The following is a 14,941-nucleotide window of genomic DNA, read 5'->3' as shown; positions in this document are numbered from 1 at the left end:
CAGTAATTGAATGGGGTGCTCCCCGCCTCCCTGTGTTTGTCTGTGCTACAGGTGAAGACTCCTGTCCCTTCGCTCCTGCGCGGGACCCTCCGTGAGTACCAGCACATCGGCCTCGACTGGCTGGTCACCATGTACGAGAAGAAGCTCAACGGCATCCTGGCTGACGAGATGGGCCTTGGCAAGACCATCCAGACCATTGCCCTCCTGGCCCACCTGGCGATAGAGAAATGTATGTACACTTATTTACCCTTTGCAACGGCGGGTGGGGGTTGGAGTTAGTGGCGGGTGGAGCCTGTGTGATGGGATGGGCCGAGAGGGTGTGCGTGATCCCTCCCTGTGGCAGCAGGATTGTACAACGCTGATGCGAGCCCCCTCTACGTACCATACTGCCGTAAACGTGGCACCCCCTCCGCCCACATTAGCAGCAGAATGCTGCAATGCCCTGTTAACGCCAGAATCCTAAAGCAGCAACAACCCCATAAGGAGATATAGTGTGAAGCCAGCACCCTATCCCCTTAGCAGCAGAATACTACAATGCCAACCAAATCCGCCCCCCCATGCTATAATACCGAAGGGTTCTCCTTTTTGCCTTGCCTGTAAGCAGGAGAATATGCCAGTGCTGATACATCCCATACCAAAGGAGCAGAGGTCTATAATGCCAGCGTACTGTCCTTTTTTAAAAAAAAAAAGCAGCAGAGCACTATAATGCCATTCTGCTGCCTCCCCTCCCCCCAACCAATTTGCCCTGGCGGAGGGGGTGCTCGACATCATGCCTTTGCTCGGCCTGTACTGTTTTCCCTTCTTTCCTAGGCAACTGGGGCCCCCACCTCATCATCGTGCCCACCAGTGTGATGCTCAATTGGGAGATGGAGTTTAAACGCTGGTGCCCCTCTTTCAAGATCCTCACCTACTACGGAGTTCAGAAGGAGCGGAAGATGAAACGGCAGGTAAGAGTGATTGGCCCCCGAGGGGTATGGGGGGGCGGGGGGGTGGTGGGGGGGTGGTGTGGTGGAGCAGGCGGCAAGGGTCTGTGTTGGGCCTCTGCCGTGTTGCTGCTCCCAAAGGGTGTAGGTTGGTGGCTTAACGGATTCATGTCCAGCCTAACGTCGCCGGCGACCCGACAGTGGCCGCCCATAAGTCGGCCCCTTTCCGATTTTGGCGCATTGACAGGCTAAGGAGTGAGCAAACCGAGTTTATGGGAAATTGTAAGTGAATAGGGATGATTCGCATCCTTTGGGGAGTCAGCCCCGAGGGGCCACCAATGGGGGAGTCATCTCCCCTCAAGCCAGGAGGGTTGAGGCCTCGGTGCCTGGCTGAAGATGACGAGCAACGATCCAATGTTCCTGCTCTGCACTTGGACTCCCTGTTTGTTGAGGGGGGAAAAAAATAAACGCAAGTCGTTGGGTGTCAGCCGCGGAGGTGACGAGGGTGGCAGTTGAGGGCGGTGCTCCACATGGTCGAAGAGCAGCACGCACGGTGAGCAAGACCAAGGCCGTAATCAGCGGGGACGAGGTATTGAGTGTTGTAATCGCGTTTCGTTTTGCCTCTTGCCCTCAGGGTTGGACTAAGCCTAATGCCTTCCACGTCTGCATCACCTCCTACAAACTGGTCCTCCAGGACCACCAGGCGTTCCGCCGCAAGAACTGGAAATACATGATACTGGACGAGGCCCAAAACATCAAAAACTTCAAGTCGCAACGCTGGCAGTCCCTGCTGAACTTCAACAGGTCTGTGTCCCCCCCCCAGCAGTCCGCTCGTTCAGGCTTCACACCAACACCGCCCCAATCCCTGCCCTGCAATCCTCCCATAACCCCACTTGCCCCACCTGTGCTGTGCCTGTCCTGGGAGTGTTTGATGGGGACGGTGTAGAGGGAGCTTTACTCTGTATCTAACCCCGTGCTGTACCTGTCCTGGGAGTGTTTGATGAGGACAGGGTAGAGGGAGCTTTACTCTGTATCTAACCCCGTGCTGTACCTGTCCTGGGAGTGTTTGATGGGGAGAGTGTAGAGGGAGCTTTACTCTGTATCTAACCCCGTGCTGTACCTGTCCTGGGAGTGTTTGATGGGGACAGTGTAGAGGGAGCTTTACTCTGTATCTAACCCCGTGCCGTACCTGTCCTGGAAGTGTTTGATGGGGACGGTGTAGAGGGAGCTTTACTCTGTATCTAACCCCGTGCTGTACCTGTCCTGGGAGTGTTTAATGAGGACAGGGTAGAGGGAGCTTTACTCTGTATCTAACCCCGTGCTGTACCTGTCCTGGGAGTGTTTGATGGGGACAGTGTAGAGGGAGCTTTACTCTGTATCTAACCCTGTGCTGTACCTGTCCTGGGAGTGTTTGATGGGGACAGTGTAGAGGGAGCTTTACTCTGTATCTAACCTCGTGCCGTACCAGTCCTGGGAGTGTTTGATGGGGACGGTGTAGAGGGAGCTTTGCTCTGTATCTAACCCCGTGCTGTACCTGTCCTGGGAGTGTTTGATGGGGACAGTGTAGAGGGAGCTTTGCTCCGTATCTAACCCCGTGCTGTACCTGTCCTGGGAGTGTTTGATGGGGACAGTGTAGAGGGAGCTTTGCTCTGTATCTAACCCCGTGCTGTACCTGTCCTGGGAGTGTTTGATGAGGACGGTGTAGAGGGAGCTTTAGAATGTATCTAACCCCGTGCTGTACCTGTCCTGGGAGTGTTTGATGGGGACGTTGTAGAGGGAGATTTACTCTGCATCTAACCCCGTGCTGTACCTGTCCTGGGAGTGTTTGATGGGGACGGTGTAGAGGGAGCTTTACTCTGTATCTTACCCCGTGCTGTACCTGTCCTGGGAGTGTTTGATGGGGACAGTGTAGAGGGAGATTTACTCTGTATCTAACCCCGTGCTGTACCTGTCCTGGGAGTGTTTGATGGGGACAGTGTAGAGGGAGCTTTACTCTGTATCTAACCCCGTGCTGGATTGGCTCTGGGAGTGGAGTCCTTTGAGCAGTTTTGATCTTGGCGTTATTAAAAGCATGTTGAGGCCCTGAGCTAAGTGCAGAAATGCACAGAAGGAGATATCCAAAGTTGACAGGGTATCATCAGGAAAGACTGAACAAGCTGCAGCCATGCCATCCCTACCCACCTCCCCAACCATCGCTCCTCCTGTTTTTCCATTTCAGCCCCTGCCTGTTTCATCCTTCATGCACCTTGTTCCCTCTCTCAGCGTGTCCTTTAGACTCTGCACCTCCCGGACTCTTCCCCAGCCGCCCCCAGTAATGCAGTCTGATGATCCCCGTCTCTCACCAGCTCGCTCTTGTTTATTTTTTCGTTTTCCCTCTTGTGTGTTGACAGCCAGCGGCGCCTCCTGCTGACCGGGACCCCGCTGCAGAACAGCCTGATGGAGCTCTGGTCCCTCATGCACTTCCTGATGCCACACGTCTTCCAGTCCCACCGCGAGTTCAAGGAGTGGTTCTCCAACCCGCTGACGGGAATGATCGAGGGCAGCCAGGAGTACAACGAGAACCTCGTCAAGCGACTGCACAAGGTAACCCGTCTCCGACGCGTCCCTCCCTCCCTCCCTCCCGACGTTCGTCCCAAGCCTCGACCCCGCCCCTGTTCAAATGGGTGCTCCAAATCCCGGGGGCGGTGCTGTATGAAGAGGGAAGTTGATTGGCCGGGGGTGGGGGTTGGTAGTGGGCGGGGTGGATTCTCTGCTTCCCCGACATCCATCTCTCAACCCGCGTGGTTTTGAAAAAAAAACCCAGTGTCCCTTAGCTATTTGTCGTGTCGTGCGGAGTTAGTGGGCAATCGGAGAGTCTAAAAAGGAGGGAGGGAATTCCAGAGCTGAGGGGACCCCCAGGCAGCTGAAGGCACAAGAGCACCAGATGTGGAGCGATGGGAATTGAATCGATTCACAAGAGGCCGGAATCAGAGGAGTGCAGATATGTCGGAGGGTTGTAGTGGCTGGAGGAGGTTACAGAGATAGGGAGGGGTGTAGGGGCTGGAGGAAGTTACAGAGATAGGGAGGGTTGTAGGGGCTGGAGGAGGTTACAGAGATGGGGAGGGTTGTAGGGGCTGGAGGAGGTTACAGAGATAGGGAGGGGTGTAGGGGCTGGAGGAGGTTACAGAGATAGGGAGAGTTGTAGGGGCAGAAGGAGGTTACAGAGATTGGGAAGGTTTGTAGGGGCAGGAGGAGGTTGCAGAGATAGGGAGCGTCGTAGGGGGTGGAGGATGTTAGATAGGGAAGGGTGTAGGGGCTGGAGGATGTTACAGAGATAGGGAGGGTTGTAGGGGGCTGGAGGATGTTACAGAGATAGGGAGGGGTGTAGGGGGTTGGAGGAGGTTACAGAGATAGGGAGGTTTGTAGGGGCTGGAGGATGTTAGAGATAGGGAGGGTTGTAGGGGCTGGAGGAGGTTACAGAGATAGGGAGGGGTGTAGGGGCTGGAGGAGGTTACAGAGATAGGGAGAGTTGTAGGGGCAGGAGGAGGTTACAGAGATATGGAGGGTTTGTAGGGGCAGGAGGAGGTTGCAGAGATAGGGAGCGTCGTAGGGGGTGGAGGATGTTAGATAGGGAGGGGTGTAGGGGCTGGAGGATGTTACAGAGATAGGGAGGGTTGTAGGGGGCTGGAGGAGGTTACAGAGATAGGGAGAGTTGTAGGGGCAGGAGGAGGTTACAGAGATTGGGAGGGTTGTAGGGGCTGGAGGAGGTTACAGAGATAGGGAGGGGTGTAGGGGGCTGGAGGATGTTACAGAGATGAGGGGTGTAGGGGCTGGAGGAGGTTACAGAGATAGGGAGGGGTGTAGGGGGCTGGAGGAGGTTACAGAGATAGGGAGGGTTTTCGGGGCTGGTGGAGGTTACAGAGATAGGGAGGGTTGTAGGGGCTGGAGGAGGTTACGGAGATAGGGAGGGGTGTAGGGACTGGAGGAGGTGACGGAGATAGGGAGGGTTGTAGGGGCTGGAGGAGGTTACAGAGATAGGGAGGGGCGTAGGGGCTGGAGGAGGTTACAGAGATAGGGAGGGGTGTAGGGGCTGCAGGAGGTTACAGAGATAGGGAGGGGTGTAGGGGGCTGGAGGAGGTTACAGAGATAGGGAGGGTTGTAGGGGCTGGAGGAGGTTACAGAGATAGGGAGGGGTGTAGGGGGCTGGAGGTTACAGAGATAGGGAGGGTTGTAGGGGCTGGAGGAGGTTACAGAGATAGGGAGGGTTGTAGGGGCTGGAGGAGGTTACAGAGATAGGGAGGGGTGTAGGGGGCTGGAGGTTACAGAGATAGGGAGGGTTGTAGGGGCTGGAGGAGGTTACAGAGATAGGGAGGGTTGTAGGGGCTGGAGGAGGTTGCAGAGATAGGGAGGGGGTGTAGGGGCTGGAGGAGGTTATAGAGATAGGGAGGGGTGTAGGGGCTGGAGGAGGTTATAGAGATAGGGAGGGGTGTAGGGGCTGGAGAAGGTTACAGAGATAGGGAGGGGTGTAGGGGGCTGGAGGAGGTTACAGACATTGGGATGGTGAGTTTCGGACGTGGAGAGATTTGAAAACAAGGATCAGAATTTTAAACAAAGGCAGAAATTGTTGGACAAACTGAGCCGGTCTGGTCTGGCGGCATCTGTGGAGAGAGAAACGTATTAAACGTTTTGAGTCCATCTGGCACTTGTTCAGAGTAGAATTTTAGAACGGAGGCGTACCTGGACCGCGAGCCAGTGTGGGTCAGCCAGCGCAGCTCAAACTCGTTGCGAGTTATCAGGCAGGGGCTGGAGTATTGGGATCCGCTCGAGTCTGCGGAGGGTGGGTGGCAGGGCCAGGAGGGCGTTGGGATCTCCGGCTCCAAAAGCTGGTGAAGGGCGCGGGCGGTGGTTTTGGCCGCAGATGGGGGTCGCACGCTTGGGTGAGGCTGTGGCCTTTCCCCCTCGCTCTCTTGAGGCCCGTCCGCCCGCGAGGCCTGAGGGTTTACGCACCTTCCATTCGCCTCTTTCTCACAGCCTCCCCCTCTGCCACTCTGCCCGTACCCGAGAGATGCGGATGCGGCGCCTGTGGGGTGAAGGCGCGCGCGGGAGCACCAGCCAAGTCGTCTTTCCACCCTCCTTGAAACCCGCCCTTCTACGGAAGAGGAGTCCATCCTCTTAGGACCTCCAGAGGCGTGAGGTGCACATTCGGTTTTACACGCCGCTGCTCCTCTCCGACATCTGCGTCCATGTGCAGCGCAGTGTCTGTCGCTCGTCCGAGCAGGACAGCAGCATGCTGAGCGCCCTCTGTTGAGATGAACCGAGATAGGGCCAGGAGTAGGCCGTTTGGCCCCTTGAACCATCCACTGGGATCGCGGCTGACCTGATTGTGGCCTTAGCTCCACATTCCTGTCTGTACCCACTCCCCACCTCCCGATAACCCTCGCCTCCCTGTCTCACTCTGCCTTGAATATATTCAACGCCCCGGCCTCCACTGCTCTCTGAGGAGGGGGGGAGAATCCCACAGACTGACCACCCTCTGAGAGAAGAAATTCCTCCTCATCTCCGTCTTCAACGGGAGACCCCTCATTCTGAAACTGTGCCCCCTCCTCGTTCTAGATTCCCCCCCACGAGGGGGAAACATCCTCTCAGCATCCCCCCCTGTCGAGCCCCTCCCCCCCCCTCAGAATCTTATCTGTCTCGATAAGATCGCCTCTCATTCTTCTAAACTCCAATGGGTACAGGGCCAACCTTTCCTTTTGAGATACGTTAATTGGTTTACTGAGGGTTGAGGGAGGGATAGCATAGAAACATAAGAACAAGCATCAGGAGTTGGCCATTCAGCCCCTCGCACCTGCTCTGCCATTTAATAAGATCATGGATGATCTGATAGCAGCCACAAATACGTATTTCACCTACAATCTATCATCCCCTTGCTTGCCAAGAATCTATCCTTAAAAATATTCGAAGACTCTGCTTCCACAGAGAGCTCCAAAAGGCTCACCACCCTCTGAGAGAAAAAATTTTTGCCTCATCTCCTTTTCAAATGGGCGACTCCTTATTTTTAAAACACTGACCCCTAGTTCTAGATCTTCCCACAAGAGCAAATATCCTCTCCACATCCACCCTGCCAAGTCCCCTCTGGGTCTCATGTTTCAACCAAGCCTCCTCTTACTCTTCCAAAACTCCAGCGGATACAAGCCTAGCCTGTCTAACCTTTCCTCGTAAGACCACCCACCCGTTCCAGGTATTAGTCTCGTGAACTTTCTCTGAACTGCTTCGAATGTATTTACGTCCTTCCTCGGAAAAGGTGACCCATTACTGTACACAGTACTCCAGACGTGTTCTCGCTAGTGGCCTGTACAACTGAAGCATAAGCTCCCTATTTTTGTATTCAGTTCCCCTCGCAGCAAATGATATTCTATTAGCTTTCCTAATCGCTTGCTGTACCTGCATACTAGCCTTTTGCGATTTGTGGCACTGGGACACCCAGAACCCTCTGCATCTCGGAGCTCTGCAATCTCTCACCATTTAGATAATATGCTTCTCTTTTATTCTTCCTGCCAAAACGGACAATTTCACATTTTCCCACTTTATATTCCATTTGCCCGCTCACTTAACCTATCTATATCTGTTTGTAGCCTCCTCATGTCCTCTTCACAACTTCATTTCCTACCTATCTTGGTGTCATCAGCAAATTTGGCAACCACCCTGTCATCCAAGTCATTTATATAAATTGTAAACAGTTGAGGTTACAGCGCTGACTCCTGTGGCACACCACTCGTTGCATCCTGCCAATCAGAAAGTGACCCATTTATGCCTATTCTCTGCTTCCTGTTAGCTAGCCAACCTTCTATCCATGTTAATATGCTACCCTCTGCACCATTATTTTCCGCAATAATTTTTGACGTGGCACTTCATTAAATGCCTTCTGGAAATCTAAGTATAGTACATCCATCGGTTCCCCTTTATGCACAGCACATGTTACTTACTTCCTCAAAGAACTCCAATAAGTTGGTGAAACACGATTCTTCTTTCACAAAACCATGTTGACTCTGCCTCATGACCTTGAACTTATCCACATGCCCTGCTACAGCCTCTTTAATAATAGCTTGTAACATTTTCCCTTCGAGAGATGTTAAGCTAACTGGCCTGTAAATTCCTGGCTTTCTGTCTCCCTCCCTTTTTCAATAATGGAGTTACATCTGCTATCTTCCAATCCAATGGGGTCTTCCCAGAATCTCGGGAGTTTCGGAAAATTAAAACCAATGCATCAACTTTCTCACTAGCCACTTGTTTTAAGACCCTCGGATGAAGTCCATGAGGACCCGGGCACTTGTCAGCCCGCAGCTCCAACAATTATACTCAGTACCACTTCTCTGGCGATTATATTTTCCTAAGTTCCTCCCTCCCCCCGCATTTCCTGATTTGTAACTGCTTCTGGGTTGTTACTTGTATCCTCCTGTAGTGAAGTCTGATGCAAAATACCTGTTCAATTCACCTGCCATTTCTTTGTTTTCCATTATTAATTCTCCGGACTCACTTTCTATAGGACCAACTTTGTTAACTCTTTAAATACTTATAGAAACTCTGATCTGTTTTTCATATTTCTGGCTAGCTTTCTCTTATACCCTAACTTTTCCCTCCTTACTAATCTTTTAGCCATCCTTTGCTGTTTCTCTCCAATCGCCTGACCTTCCACCTACCTTTGCACAATTATATACTGTTTCTTTAAATTTGACACTATCTTTAACCTTTCTCGTTAACTGCGGATGGTGTGTCCATCCCTTGGATTTTTTTCTTACTCGTTGGGATGTATCTACTCTGTGTATTCTGAAACATCCCCCGAAATGTTTGCCACTGCATCTCCATTGACCTGTCCCTTAGCCCTAACTTTCCATTCACTTTAGCTAGCTCTGCTTTTGTGCCCTCGTAATTACCTTTATTTAAGTTTAAAAACATAGTCTCGGACCCATTCCCCTCTCCCTCAAACTGAACGTAGAATTCAGTCATGTTATAGTCACAGCTACCTGGGGGCGCCTTCACCATGAGATCATTAATTAATCCTATCTCGTTGCACAATACCAAGTCCAGCATATAGCCTGCTTTCTGGTCAACTCCAGAATGTGCTTTCTAAGAAACTATCCCAGAAACATCCGATGAACTCCTCATCTAGGCTACCCGTGCCCATCTAACTTTTCCAGTCTATATGTAGATTAAAATAGCCCATGATTATCGCCGTGCCTTTCTGGCCAGCTCCCTCTAGTTTCTTCCTTTATGCTCAACCCTACCATGTGGTTATTATTAGGGGGGCCTGTACATGACTCCCACAAGTGAGTTTACTGTTTCTCATCTCCACCCAAGCCGTTTCCACATCCTGGTTTCCTGACCTTAGGTCATCCCTCTCTATTGTGCTAATACCACCCTAAACTAACACAGCCGCTCCCTCCACCTTGTCTTCGCTTCCTGTCGTTCCGAAATGTCCTATACCCTTGAATATTCAGGCCCCAGTTCATGTACTCCTGCAGCCATGCCTCTGTAATGGCTATCAAATCGTGCTTATTTATTTCTGCATGCTCTCAATTCACCTGTTTTGTTTCAAATGCTTTGTGCATTTAGATACGGAGCCTTTAGTTTTATCTTTTGATAACCTTGAGTCTCAGCTGTTGATTTACTGTTAGATTTGTGTACTCTATCTCTTCCTGTCACCGTCTGTTTTTCATTTCCCGTAGTAATATCTTTCTCTTTTGCCTCGCCTCTACTCTTTGATGTACCACATCTTCGCAAATTCGCACCCTTGCCCCCGCTACTTGGGTTAAAACCCTCTCTTCCTTTCCTCGTTGTGCCACTCGCAAGAACACCGGTCCCAGCACAGTTCGGGGTGTAGACCATCTCAACAGTAGAGATCCCACTTTCCCCAGTGCCCCCATGAGCCAGAACCTATTTCTCCCACACCAGTCTTTGACCCACACGTTCATCCCCCTAATCTGATTTGTCCTATGCCAATTTGCACGTCGCTCAGGTAATAATCCAGTCATTATGACTTTTTGAGGTTCTGCTTCTAATTTGGTGCCTAATACTGTGCAGAACCTCCTCCTTTGTCCTGCCTATGTTGTGGGCACCCACAGGGACCGCGATGACTGGGTCCCCCCTGCCCCACCCCCCTACTGCAAGTTACCCTCCAATCCTGAGCAGATGTCCCGAGCCCAGGCACCGGGCAGGCAACACAGCCGCCTGGACTCGCGCTCTTTTCTGCAGAGAATGGTGTCGATCCCTTTGACTATACTTTCCCATGCGACCACAGCATTCCTGCTAACTCCCCGCTGCTTGAACAGCTTCCTGTGGTCATGGCACCACAGTAGTGAGCCCATCCACCCTTCAGCCCCCACAACTCATCCAAACAAGCTGAAAAAAACCACAAACCTGTTGGACAATTGAAGAAGCTCTAACTCCTGCACTCCTGCCCTCCTGGGTGCCCTTCCCTGCCTCACTTTACTGTCACACCCTCCTGTCCCCGGACTGCTGACCAGATCGGAGGACCCTATCCTATGGGGTGTTATCGCCTCCTGGAATAAAGTGTCCAGGTAACTTTCCCCCTCCCTGATGGTGCCGCGGTGTCTGCAGCTCGGCCTCCAGCTCAATAACTCTGAGCTGAAGTTCCTGCTGCCGCAAGCGCTTAGTGCAGACGCGTTTGCCCTGGGTTACAGCTGTATCCAGAAACTCGCACATCCTGCAATTGCAGCACGTCACCTGCCCTGCCATTGCCAAATGTGTTTGTTAATTAACTCATTAGCAATTATTAACTACAATTAATAAAGCCTACGCCTGCTAATAGGTTTTGGCACTGCCAGTAAACATTACAATACTGATAACACAATACAGTACTTAAAATACTGATAAAACTAACAATGCCAGTTATCGGTTTACCTGCTGCTTCTGCTGCTCCAAAGTGGAAATCAAATACTGGGGGCTGAAAGAGTGGAAGGAAAAAAGCTCCTCCTCCTTCACCGAAATCCCGACTCAGCACACTCTACTTCTTGCAGAGAACATGACCTAAAGCACCTCTTTCCCGTACACACTGAATTCCCACGTTGAACCAAATTCCTAAATATACTCGGCAGGTCCAACAGCATCTGTGGAGAGAAAAACAGGGAGTTAACGTTTCGAGCCCGTATGACTCTCCAGAGCTCTGAAGAGGAGTCATACGAGGACTCGAAACGTTGACACATGCCGTTCGACCTGCTGAGTTTCTTTTCCCAGCATTTTCTGTTTTTGTTTCAGATTTCCAGCATCCGCGGTATTTTGCTTTTATCCCAGATATACTCAGCCTCTGTCTCACTCAGGCTGACATCTCCCTCACTGACCGTGCGTTGCTTAGTAGGCCAGCGGACACTTGGGTACCTTGTCCCTCAGTGCGCACCGATGTATTGGCCTTCCTCCTGGAACTGAGGCGATGTGGAGCAGCAGCACATGGCATCTGTACGTCCCTGCCAGCTGGAGACCGGAGAGCAGGATTGCGACACCCCCACGACCTAGAGAACGGAGACTGACATTCAGGATCTGTGAGCCCACGCGGACTGGGAATGTACCGGCTATTTTGCCTGACGCCCCCAGCCTGTCTGGTCAGGTTCACCTGGCAATGGCCGTTGATTCATTGCATCTTTTTTTTAACCAAGTTGTCTGTGCTCTGTGCTTCCCCCCCTCCCACCCAGGTCCTCCGACCCTTCCTCCTTCGCAGGATCAAACTCGATGTGGAGAAACAGATGCCAAAGAAATATGAGCACGTGGTGCAGTGTCGGCTTTCCAAGCGTCAGCGCTACCTGTACGACGACTTCATGTCCCAGGCCTCGTAAGTGACCGCGGTGCGCTGAGTGCACAGCTCCCCGTATGGGGCATGAGGTTTACTCTGTATCTAACCCCGTGCTGTACCTGTCCTGGGAGTGTTTGATGGGGACGGTGTAGAGGGAGATTTACTCTGTATCTAACACCGTGCTGTACCTGTCCTGGGAGTGTTTGATGGGGACGGTGTAGAGGGAGCTTTACTCTGTATCTAACCCCGTGCTGTACCTGTCCTGGGAGTGTTTGATGGGGACGGTGTAGAGGGAGCTTTACTCTGTATCTAACCCCGTGCTGTACCTGTCCTGGGAGTGTTTGATGGGGACGGTGTAGAGGGAGATTTACTCTGTATCTAACCCCGTGCTGTACCTGCCCTGGGAGTGTTTGATGGGGACAGTGTAGAGGGAGCTTTACTCTGTATCTAACCCCGTGCTGTACCTGTCCTGGGAGTGTTGGATGGGGACAGTGTAGAGGGAGCTTTACTCTGTATCTAACCCCGTGCTGTACCTGCCCTGGGAGTGTTTGATGGGGACAGTGTAGAGGGATATTTACTCTGTATCTAACCCCGTGCTGTACCTGTCCTGGGAGTGTTTAATGGGGACAGTGAGAAGTTGCTTGAGACATGGTGAAACTGCACTTTGAGCACTGCACAAAGTTCTGGTCTGGTTACAGTGTGTGTGTGGAGTCTGGACAGCTTTGGTCTCCATATTATTGAGAAGATTTTGAGCGGTTGGGGAGAGATGGTTGCATTTTCAAGGAAAGGATGCCAAAATGGGACAAGATATCATGAGCAGCGAAAGCTGAACAGGCTGGGGCTCTTCTCTCTAGGAAAGAGAAGGCCGAGGTGGTGACCTGATCGAGATCTTTGAGATAACGAAAGGGGTTTCGATAGGGTAGACGTAGAGAAGATGTTTCCCCTTGCGGGTGAGACCAGAACTCAGGCTGGAGGAGGAGGCGGGGGGTCTGTCAACATGAGAGAGTCACTGATAAATCCCAACGGGGAATTGGGGAGAAACGTATTTACCCGGAGAGCGGGGAGAGTGTCGGACTCGCTCCCACGGGGAGAGGGGAATCGTATCGAGAGATTTAAAGCGAGGGGGGGGGGGCGCGGCGGGGTGAGTGGGGGCAGGGGCGCAGAAATGAAGTTCTGGGGCACCGCATTTCCGGAAGGATGTCGAGGCCTCGGAAAGGATGCCAACCGGAACAGGTCCCCAGGAAACGTCAGTTAACGCGGAGACGCCGGGGCGCAAACTGGGGACTGACCCACCTCGGGGCAAGGGAGCCGAAAGGGCGAGGTAATGCTGGTCACCGTGTTAACCATCGAGACGCGAGGGAGGGAGGGAGAGGGGGCTGGTTTATTTTTTGTTCCGTGAGGTAGACGCGTTCCCTGAACCCGCGGGCGGAGTGCGTTTCCATCATCATGCGAAGCGAATTTGCGCTGGGAGTGTACGGGGCAACGTGGGGAGGGAGCGGGGCTGGCGAGTGTCTGCGGCTGGATAATCGCTGCCAAAGATCGGGCACCTGGGTGCTGCCAGACGGGGTCCAGTTGATTCACTCTGCTCCGTCGCGGGGGGAGCTCCCTGCTAAGGGTTGGTGCAGTGCCAGCCCTCCCCTCCCCCCTCCCCCTCCCCCTCCCGCTTCCCCCTCTCCCTCCGATGGGCGAGTAACAGGCAATTTTCTGTTGGCTCCGTCAGCACCAAGGAGACGCTGGAGACGGGACACTTCATGAGCGTCATCAACATCCTGATGCAGCTCCGCAAGGTCTGCAACCACCCGAACCTCTTCGACCCCCGGCCCATCCACTCGCCCTTCATCACCAGGGGCATCTGCTACACCACTGCCTCGTGCGTCCTCCGGGCGCTGGAGTACCAGCCCTTCAAGGTAAGGCTAGCCCACCGGGCGGCAGCAGCGACGAGGGCGGGGGCTGCAGGAGTTTACGGAGTTTGGGAGGGGTGTAGTGGCTGGAGGAGGTTACAGAGATAGGGAGGGTTGTAGGGGCTGGAGGAGGTTACAGAGATAGGGAGGGTTGTAGGGGCTGGAGGAGGTTACAGAGATAGGGAGGGTTGTTGGGGTGGAGGCGGTTACAGAGATAGGGTTGTAGGGGGCTGGAGGAGGTTACAGAGATAGGGAGGGGTGTAGGGGCTGGAGGAGGTTACAGAGATAGGGAGGGTTGTAGGGACTGGAGGAGGTTACAGAGATAGGGAGGGGTGTAGGGGCTGGAGGAGGTTACAGAGATAGGGTTGTAGGGGGCTGGAGGAGGTTACAGAGATAGGGAGGGTTGTAGGGACTGGAGGAGGTTACAGAGATAGGGAGGGGTGTAGGGGCTGGAGGAGGTTACAGAGATAGGGAGGGGTGTAGGGGCTGGAGGAGGTAACAGATAGCGAGGGGTGTAGGGCTGCAGGAGGTTACAGAGATAGGGAGTGGTGGAGGGGCTGGAGGAGTTTACAGAGATAGGGAGGGGTGTAGGGGCTGGAGGAGGTTACAGATATGGAGGGTTGTAGGGGTTGGAGGAGGTTACAGAGATAGGGTTGTAGGGGTGCAGGAGGTTACAGAGATAGGGTTCTAGGGGGCTGGAGGAAGCTACAGAGATAGGGAGGGTTGTAGGGGCGGGAGGAGGTGACAGATAGGGAGGGTTGTAGGGGCGGGAGGAGGTTACAGAGATTGGTAGGGGTGTAGGGGCTGGAGGAGGTTACAGAGATTGGGAGGGGTGTAGGGGCTGGAGGAGGTTACAGAGATAGGGAGGGTTGGTGGGTGTGCAGGAGGTTACAGAGATAGGGAGGGTTGTAGGGGCTGGAGGAGGTTACAGAGATAGGGAGGGTTGTAGGGACTGGAGGAGGTTACAGAGATAGGGAGGGTTGTAGGGACTGGAGGAGGTTACAGAGATAGGGAGGGTTGTAGGGGCTGGAGGAGGTTACAGAGTTAGGGAGGGGGAGTGAGGGCCATGGAGGGATTTGAAAACGAGGGTGAGAATTTGAAAATGGAGGTGTTGCTGGACCGGGAGGCAGTGTGGGTCAGCGAGCACGGGGGGTGACGGCTGAAGAGGGCTCGGTGTGAGTTATGATGCAGGACAGCTGGGGTATTGGATGAGCTTGAGCTCTGGGTGACGGGTCAGTGGGGGGTGCAGCAGCTGGAGTTTACGGAGGGTTGAGTGCGGGAGAGCGCTGGAATAGCCGAGTCCAGAGGGGGTGAAGGGGCGTACGAGGGCTTCC

The 14,941-nt window shown here is 53.2% G+C and overlaps 1 protein-coding gene across 1 annotated transcript in view; it reads left to right on the top strand.

Moving 5' to 3' along the window:
- The window catches only part of LOC144677863 (helicase SRCAP-like), a gene marked incomplete at its 3' end in the record, with an annotated part of 28,230 nt that extends 14,617 nt beyond the window's left edge, over positions 1 to 13,613 (top strand). Inside the window, exons 10-15 of the mRNA XM_078537864.1 lie at positions 52 to 229; positions 811 to 947; positions 1,558 to 1,727; positions 3,314 to 3,506; positions 11,609 to 11,745; positions 13,427 to 13,613. Coding sequence (XP_078393990.1) covers positions 52 to 229; positions 811 to 947; positions 1,558 to 1,727; positions 3,314 to 3,506; positions 11,609 to 11,745; positions 13,427 to 13,613 — 1,002 coding nt within the window. The remainder of the gene's footprint in view (positions 1 to 51; positions 230 to 810; positions 948 to 1,557; positions 1,728 to 3,313; positions 3,507 to 11,608; positions 11,746 to 13,426) is intronic.
- Between the last annotated feature and the right edge of the window lie 1,328 nt (positions 13,614 to 14,941).

This window comes from Cetorhinus maximus, unplaced genomic scaffold, assembly GCF_964194155.1.
Source record: "Cetorhinus maximus unplaced genomic scaffold, sCetMax3.hap1.1 HAP1_SCAFFOLD_3197, whole genome shotgun sequence".
Classification (NCBI taxonomy): domain Eukaryota; kingdom Metazoa; phylum Chordata; class Chondrichthyes; order Lamniformes; family Cetorhinidae; genus Cetorhinus; species Cetorhinus maximus.
This window is presented reverse-complemented; position numbering and strand designations above follow the sequence as displayed.